General features: G+C 38.4%; 1 protein-coding gene across 9 annotated transcripts in view; it reads right to left on the bottom strand.

Annotated features, from left to right (window-relative positions):
* The window catches only part of ZNF280D (zinc finger protein 280D), an 84053-nt gene that overhangs the window by 5369 nt on the left and 69435 nt on the right, over positions 1-9249 (bottom strand). For 4 of the 9 annotated variants that reach the window (XM_019533509.1, XM_019533510.1, XM_019533514.1 and 1 more), the window contains 2 exons: positions 4772-4817; positions 2001-2056 (listed from right to left, as the gene is read on the bottom strand). The exons of 2 other annotated variants lie outside the window; for them this stretch is intronic. In XM_019533509.1, coding sequence (XP_019389054.1) covers positions 2001-2056; positions 4772-4817 — 102 coding nt within the window. Of the gene's footprint in view, positions 1-2000; positions 2057-2228; positions 4389-4771; positions 4818-9249 lie in introns of those variants that run through there. 3 more of the 9 variants (XM_019533517.1, XM_019533518.1, XM_019533515.1) reach the window with 2 other exon arrangements.

The raw sequence follows: 9249 nt of genomic DNA, 5'->3' as shown, positions 1-9249 counted from the left end.
GTCCCCTCATGGTCCCCTCCCCCCTCTCCAGTCCCCTCCCCCCACAACTTACCAGCATGGAGTCTAACTAAAGCTTCCTGCTGTTGCGGGCAGAGGACTACCTGAATCGAAGCTCTCCAAATCCTTTCTGAATAGATTCAGAGAGCTTCGAATCAATTCGGACCTTTTTATTAGTACTCTGATTCAATTTGGATTTAGAGATTCGGCCACCGAATTGGGCCGAATCTCCTCCACATCAAATCAGCACCTGAAGCTTCACACAGCCCTACAAATGACCCACTTTCTTTTGAAGATACTTTCTTTGGGAGAAACTATAGTGCAGCTTCCCAGAAACTCAAAATCTCAATCTGATTGGATTCAGAAAAGACACAAACAAAGAGGCAAGCGTTTTATACTCACAAGTTCTTTCTTGAAATCTGTTCAAGGAATCATATTGTAAAGCATGGAAAAATGACTCAAGACCACAGAGCCCAAGGTGATTCTGTGTAATACAGGGGTGGGCAAAATGCAGCCCAGGGGTCAGATGCAGCCCACCAGGCCACTCTATCCAGCCCACGGGGCCCCTAAAAAATTTAGAAAATGAATATTTATCTGCCCTGGGCTGCCTGTCGTGCAGCCCTCGATGGCTTGCCAAAACTCAGTAAGTGGCCCTTTGCCCAAAATAATTGCCTGTCCCTGGTATAATGGTATTAAGGCAGACGAAACTAAAAGAGATCACAATGGCAATGGTCAAATGTCCCATCATCAGGGGCATACTGTCAACCAACAAAACTAGTCTAATTATTATGCTACATCACGGCCTAAAACTAGAATTGAAGGATCAAGAAAATTTGAGGACTCAAAATGAACAAGGAAGTAGACCAAATCAAGCAACTTGCTACTTATAGGCCACTTAATTATGGAACTTGAAGAACAGTGTCACTTACAAGCAAAAATTAGTACAACAAATGCAGATTAGAAGACAGGGAGAAGCAAATATATGATATACAAGTGATCATTGTACCAAGATTAGAATAACTTTATTAACTTGGGCTGGATTTGAGCAAGTGATGAGGAAATCATAGACCCTATAGTTCCTGAGCCACCTAGTTCAATTTTTATGTAAGCATTTTAAGTTAAATTAAAATTTCAGAGTTGTTGGGTCACACTGATATGTGGCCAGAGGAAGAGAGAAAGGCAAGGGAGAATGCTTTGCTTGGACAAGAAATTATTCAGCTACTATGTTAAAGCTTACAACAAATAGCTGACTCTTTAAAAATAAGAAATCACGAATTGTGTTGCTATAATTAGGCTAGATCTTTCTGGGAAATAGGATTTAAAGGCCTGACTTCAGGACTAATGTTGCATAACTGTTTATGCAAACCCAGGTAACAGCAAATATTTGACACCTAAGAATGTGATTTTTGATGTAATACATATTTCATACAAATAAACTCCAACTGTGGGTCTGTAGTTAAAAAGTTGATGGCATAATCCATGTCCTGAATTACTGTTTCACAAACTGACATTCAGACACCACCAGAATTCTAAACTGCAGCAATATTTTTTGTAGTGTGGTATGTTACAATTACCCAACAAGTTCACATATTTACTTTCCCAAAGAGGAAAGAAGTATCTTTTCACAATGGTGAAAATACAGCTTTGTAAAAAAGCCATAAGTAATGCCCCAAACTTATACTGTTTAACTGTAGGAAGTGCGTTCCATTTTTCTGAAAATACTGTTAACTATTCAGATGCATCATTACAATAAATAATCCTCCATTCCAATATTTTGTACAGTTTATGTGGTACAATTATTTTGAAAGCCAACACCCTAAGTTCCACGTCTTGCTGAATAAATGTACTACAGCTGCTATTTGAAAATTACTTTTTCTTATAAAACTCTACTTTATGCAAAAACTAGTTAAAATATTTTCTCCTAATTACCTGAAAAATAACACAGCACAAGTGTTATTTTATGTACTTGAATTTCAAGAGATGCAGCTGTTCCTTATATTTACCTTTCAAAAGTTGATGTTTCTGTTTTTCCTTCAGATAAACTAGATCTTGATTTTTTCTGTAATAATTAATGATATTTTTAAATTTTACATCCATAACCGATTACACTAAAATGCAGTAGACAGAATTTTACACTGTGATTTCTTCAAATCTGCAAGTTATCGAAATCCAGTGGAGATCTTTGTATAGCTGTTTGCAACCAGTCTTTCACATTAAGGAACAAATTATTTTTTTTCCCTTTTTTTTTTAATTGACACATTCCTGGAGCCCTCATTCATATGAATAATCCCAATGACATCTTACTTGAGTAAGGTCTGCAGAACTGAGTACTCACAGTTGGTGTACTCACATGTTTGGTGAAAAAAGAATCAGGAGGACTGCTGACAGTCAGGCAGTGATTAGTAGAATAGCAATAAAAGCAAAATTAAAGTTAATGCAATATAAAGTATTACACAGACCACTGAATAGTGTATGTTGGAAAAGTTATCTGATACGCAGGACTTGCACATAAATTTGTAAAGCTCTGGTTGTGAGTGCTTAGTACAACATTTCTACAAGAGAACCAACTGCCATCCATTGTAATTTACGCTGTTACACAATTTTTCATCAGCAGACAGTATAACAAATGAGTTATTCTCTCTCATATAAAATAACCAATTTTAAGATGTTAAAAGAATGGACAAATTACAGTTTGCTGTCTGGAAATAGCAAGTTTAATTAAAGCATCTGCTATAAAATAGATCCTACTAAGTTTCATCTAAATCACTGAAAAAGCAGGGCTTAAATGTTCTCCAACTATCAAGAAAGGGGTGAACTGATAGCTGATTTCTAAGAGTCATCTCCCTAGATTTTGACTGCTGTGCTGTTCTCAGGGAAGTCTAACTAGCCCGTCTTGGTTCTTCCCAAGCTCCTGGCTCCTAGTTTCAGCTCCACTTCTGGTCTCAGACCCCCTGCTACTTATCAATCCAATAAACAGCACAGACCATGCACTGTAATTTACAAAATAGCAATCAGTCCAGGGCACAACAGAAAGTTAAAAAGAATCATAGATGATGCTGAAATGGTACATCACACCTGAGAACTACTGTTTCAGGGCTCCTTCAAAATCAGAAAACTAGCAGTGAATTGGTCTAAATTTCATTCATATTTTGAATTAAGTGCATCTTCTGCAACCACAAAGACAAAGAAGTTAATGTTCATGTTAAATGAAATCAAGCTCCAGGAGCCCATGGACAAATTACAAAGCAAAAACCTAGGTTCTAGAACATGTGGGGCTCCATCATACCACTGAAAACACATTTCTATACATTAAACAAAATTCAGTCTTTAGTAGAAAAACAGTGGACAACTATAAGAAAAGACAGCTAAAGCAAAGGAAGTTTTGCAAGGCTTACTTCAAGGAGCTCCTTTTACCTTTACCCCACTAGAACAGCTGTGCTCAACACCTGGCACACAGGACTTCAGGTGGGTCTGGAAATCTGGTGGCAGAGCAGTGGTGGCAGAATTGACTGCTGCTCCAGTGCTGCCAAATTTCTGGACCCGTGGGGAGTCCTGTGGGCTGGATAATGTGGCCCTGTGTGCTACATCATGCCAGTGTGCAGTTGGGTAGGCACACAGAGTTGCTCTGCACTCAGATCTAGGTGTATAGGGTTGGGCTGACACACGGGATTGCAACCCCAGACCAACCCCACACGCTGATCCCAAATTGGATCTGGCCCACAGATTAACGCCATACCACCCATCTGGCTTGCAGAGCCAGAAGGCTGAGCACCACTGCATTAGAAGATGGATTCCCAGCTTTCCCAAAGAATCATACATCTGTCCCCAAAACTATCATTTCCCCTTAGCCTGAGCAGGGAACTAGTGCTGCTTATAAAAGGAGTACCTACATTGTATTTTGAGCAAGAAGTGCACAACACTGTAAAATAAGCCTCACTCATTTGTGCCCACTCCAGGTACAATCAGGGCTGCACCAAGCTGGTTTCATCACAAATTTATAAGCCTGGGCATACTTGTAGGTTGGTATTATTTCTTTGGCTATATGCCAGTCTTGCTCAAAATGCTGTGCAGCCATTCCTACAGAAGGCCTGTGCTTGGCCAGAGTTCCTCCTTTTCCACTCCCTGGCAATATTTTGGTAACAGCAAACTGTCTTTTCTGATGAAAAGGACAGACAGAAAGATAAGTTCAAACACCAAACTTGCTCAGAGCTCTGCAAATCAAGCTGCAAGAAAAAAATCTGTAAAGTGTTGAGAGTCTGGAATAAAAGTGGGTGAAGTAGATGTGTGCACTATGATAACCTTCAGCTCCTCTGTATGCACAGAACAATCATGTGCATGCCTGGGAAAGGCTGTTTAAACTGGGAAACAAATGACTGATTTTCCTCAGTTCCCTAAAAAAAAAAAAAACCCATAAAAAAGTGAAAAAAAGGGAAAAAAAAATAAAATGACCAATTCCCCTTAAGATTTAAGTAACATATGCAACACAACTAATAATAGCTTCATTAATCAGATACATAAGTACACTGAGTACCTGAACATAACCTGGAAGTTTCTGATGTAACGAATTTACATAACCTAATTGTCTCTCCAATGTCATGTCATTTTGTAGCAGAAAAAGGACAAGACTGGGTTCTTCATATCAAAGATGTGTTCTGGACATAATTATATAGCAGTATATACATATATTTAAATAGAAATATCACAGTCCCTCAAACAATTCTAGATGTTCAAAAATATTTTTATTCAGATATCTTTACACTATAAAAAATATTACCTCAGATTTAGCTTCTCTCTCTCTAATGGAGATTTCAGTCTTTAACCTAGTGGATAATGAATTAAGATTCAATGTTTTCAAATACTAACATTAATATTAAAGAAAGGTGAAAAATGGACAAATATACTTAAAATAAGAAAACATCCTGGCAACTTCAAATTAACTTTTATTGTTGAAGTGCATTTTAATTTTGCTTAAAGTCTATTTCATATTTTCAAAAAGACATCTCAACATTTAAAAACATGTATTGTATACACACTGTAAAATTACATGTTTGTTTCATGTAATCTGTGCCTCTCTCACTGATTGAAAAAAATTCTAAAACTATTACTTCCAAGAAATCATTCTGGCTATGCTCATTGATTCTATTTGATGATAGATAATACATAGATATGCTCAGTGTTAGCAACCTTTTATATAATGAGGAAGTCAAGATATTAGCATATTAAAGTACTTAAGATTTTTAAAAACTTGCAACAATTTAAAAATTAAATCCGCACGTTTTTTAAAACGATTTCTCCATACACACAATACCAGTACTACCAAGTAGTCTTTAAACAGAAATTGAATATTTCCATCTTAAATTGTAGAATCTACTGTATCCAATACCCAGAAAAATCATGTGTGGATGTGCGTATGTGCATACATCTTCTTTGGAATACTGTACAATGTTGAAACTGACCTCTAACTATCACTTGGAGGATATTCTTCACCCAAAATACCTTCACAAGCACAATCCATACATTAGATTAGCTATAAATTATTTAAATTTATTGACTTCTAAAACCACATTAATTAAACAGCTTATCACAACATCACTGTGATTGATTTTCTGTGTTTATATAAGAAAATGTTACTGCAGAGATAGCAAGAAGTACATCACCTGTAAAACCTTGTTAAGTCATCAGTTTCAATATAAAATCTAACCTTTCAGAGGCTTTTTTTGTTTATAAAATTGCTTCTGGTTGTACATTCTTTGTTGATGCTGCATTAAAGTCAATTTTAATTTGCTGAAGTATGGTGCTATATCTATCACACCTGACCTGAGTAATAATGTTATTAATCAAGAATTAAATGATTCATGACCTCAGTGGGGTTTAACGGCTGTTTCTACCATGTACATTATACTTAGCATAAGAAACAGATGTATTGATTTAAATTTCATGACAGATATCACTAACGTTAGAAACGATATAATTTATTGTAACTGCTGCTTTTTTCTTGACTAGCCCAAGAGAAAACCAGCATTAAACATCTTTCCAATAATCTTTAATATTCTCAGTGAACACTTTGTAAATAATGCCTGTTAATAACATCTTCATAATGTTAAAAATGACTTTGCTAGTGCTATACAGAATCCTATGTGATCATTTTAGCTATTATATTCTAATTTATTATATCAAATGTAGCATGCTCATGTAAGGGAACAAAAGATCACTTTGTTGTAGCACCTCTGTGTTAGCATAACCACAACGTATAACTAATTAACAGTAAGGAAAAAGTAAATCAAATGCCAAGGCTGCGTTCAATAAACAGACACCTAAACCACTTTTGGGGTCAGGGATTTAGAACATTCTTAAAATATTTAATCATCAGTATCAATACCAATACAAGATAAAGCTACAGCTAACACTGGTTTATTTTTCTGCACTGAAATCATTAAAAAATGAGTACAATAAGCATGTTTTTCATAATAACTCATGTAAGAGACAGAGCAGTTAGACAAACAAGTTGAAAAGACCAGTCTTTTCAATTAATCTTGCATAGTCAAAAATCTTGGCATCTGAACAAGATTTTACTGGAAACCTTGAAGTGAAATGCAAGGGTTGCCATCAAATTCAATGCAAGAAGAACAAAATGTGGTATCTGTTCATTATATCCGTACTCCTTATTAAATCACGTTCTCATGGACTTCAGTAAACTATGCATTTAAGTACCTTAAAACGTTACACTTCATTTCTTCAGAAAAATTTCTGAAGTCACTTTTTCAAAATAGGCAACATCTCCCCTCACTCTCTTTGTTGTCTAGCAACAGGGCAGACAACCTCTGATTATCAAAATTAAATAGGACCATTGTGAAGCACAACTGACTATGAAATAAATCTGCTAAAGAGAGGTTGCAACTTCAGTCCCATTAAGAAAAATGAGATGACAAAATTATTTTTCAACTTCTATAAAATAAACTTTCAGTTCTGAAGCGTGACCATTAACCTTAAGAATATTCTTCAAATATTCTTCAAAAATATACTATATACACAATTTCAGCAAGTTTTAACTATGGATATTTTGAAATCTACATTATTCTGCTATGATAATCAGGGGGAAAAAAGAAGCTTAATCACTAATAGTTCTTACAGATCCCATTTTAAAATTAATTTTGAATTAATATACTTGTGTATATTATTGTTCTTTACTCAAGAAGCAGTGTTAACACGAAGGAGAATGTTATATAAGGCTCATATATAACAAAGAGGTTAAATCCCTGCTAGAAGTGCAAATTGAACGCAATCTAATTATGCTGTTACCTTATTACGAATATCATTACAATTACTTCATCGTAAAATCTATTTTTTTAAATATACACATTATATTTATACACATTCACATATGAGAAATATATGCTATAAATGGATCATAGCTAGACTCATGAATTTGAAAAGTTGTGAAAAGTCATTTACTTTGGATAGTACTAGCAACAGGAACCTGACACCGACAGAGCACAGACAAAAACATTTTTACGATGGTACGGCCAGCCTCTGGTACTCTAAAGTATTCATTAACAGAATGAACAATGTTGAGCACATTGGTTTCAGAAACACAGTTTCTATAGACTACTCCCCATTTTATTCAGGGATAAACTAACTGTTGGCTAGATTCCACCAAGCTGAACAGCACAAGTAGAATTTAAGATGCTCTAGCTAACCTTATGCAGCACATACTATTATTAGCATTAAAGATGATTAAACTATACTTATATAGCATGCATTCACACTTCATGAAAGCATTTATATAAAAACAAGAATATGTCTTTTAGATGTACATGGAAAGTTTGTGCACGTGTGTCTAAATCTAACTTAATATACCTGCTTATAACAGTGACTGTTCCAATCTTTTCCCACAACTCGAATGTATTACTATCTTAAAATATGACAGACTCATTCCTTTTTGGCCCTTGGGGGGTAGACTGGGTACCACGCTAACACATTAATAAGGCTGGACAGGCAAGGGCAGGGACTGCAGCACTAGTAACTGGTTTAATTAGCATGGAAGGTCATTATTCCAACCCTTTGGCTGGAACAGCAATTATATAGGGAGCATGCAGCAGTCCTGTAGTACAACTCCTGGTTGATCTAAGTCTCTTCAATGACCCCCGTTCTATTCACACACTATCCAAATGGTCAGGTCTTATGCAGATGGCATTTATTCACTATCATGGGCAAATCAAGAATGCATGTAAACGTTTATAATGTCAGGACCCTAAATAATACAAAAAGGCCCAGTAAAAAATTAAGGCAGTACAGCACTGTAGCAGGGCACTAAGGTGCCTGCTACTGATAATGGTAACATGGGCTTAGTTGCCACTCAATAGGGCAGCACAGGTGCGAGTTGCTAACGCAACTGATTGCGTCAGCTGGCCGGAAGGGGGCAGGGCCTGGCCGTTATAAACAGAGGATGCTGAGGCCAGAGTTCAGTTCCCCTCTGGCAGCCTAAGGAGCAAGAGCTCTGCTACAGTGAGCAGGGCGGTGTTGTGCGTTCGCGCGGATACAGGGTGGAGAGGACCCTGACAGGGATCAGAGAAGGTTAGCCAGGTTGGCTTAAGATTTATGTTGTAGCCGAGGGGCTTTGAGTTTCTGTTTGGGTTGATAGTTGTAATTACAAACCGGAGGACTGGGCGAGGCTGTAGGGGTGGAGGAGGCCTCATTAGGAGCTCCCCAGTAAGGTGGGGGTGTTCCTAGTGCCACAGGAGGCGCTGCATTTTGGGGTGTCCCAACCCCGGCCCAGTGCGGGCAGCTTCGGGAAGAGCTCAGTGTTGTGCGTAGGCAGAAGCCCCAGTGAGGCATAGGCCCAAAAAGGTGGGTCTGGGGGCCAGGTAAGGCTAAGGCCGCCTGAGCCCCAATCGGGAGAAGCCCAGTGGGCATAGGACCCTAGAACGGGTCTGGGGGCCAGGTTAGGCCGAGGCCGCCTGAGCCCCAATTGTGAAAGGCCCGAGTCGGGCAAAGTACCCAAGGGCGGGGTCTGGGGGCCAGGTAAGGCTGAGGCCACCTGAGCCCCAATTCAGGGAAGCCCGAGTCAGGCATAGAAGGCCCCGGTGCGGGCAGAGAGCGCGAGCAAGGCCCCGGTGCGGGCGGAGAGCGTGAGAGGCGCGAGCAAGGCCCCAGTGCAGGCGGAGAGCGCGAGAGGCGCGAGCATACTGGAGCAGGCCCCGGGAGAGGGCGCGTACATTGGATACTGGAGCAGGCCCCGGGAGAGGGCGCGTA

This window comes from Crocodylus porosus, unplaced genomic scaffold (genome assembly GCF_001723895.1).
Source record: "Crocodylus porosus isolate Cpor-Errol unplaced genomic scaffold, CroPor_comp1, whole genome shotgun sequence".
Classification (NCBI taxonomy): domain Eukaryota; kingdom Metazoa; phylum Chordata; order Crocodylia; family Crocodylidae; genus Crocodylus; species Crocodylus porosus.
The sequence above is the reverse complement of the archived record's forward strand: the minus strand, read 5'-3'. Positions and strand labels throughout refer to the sequence as shown.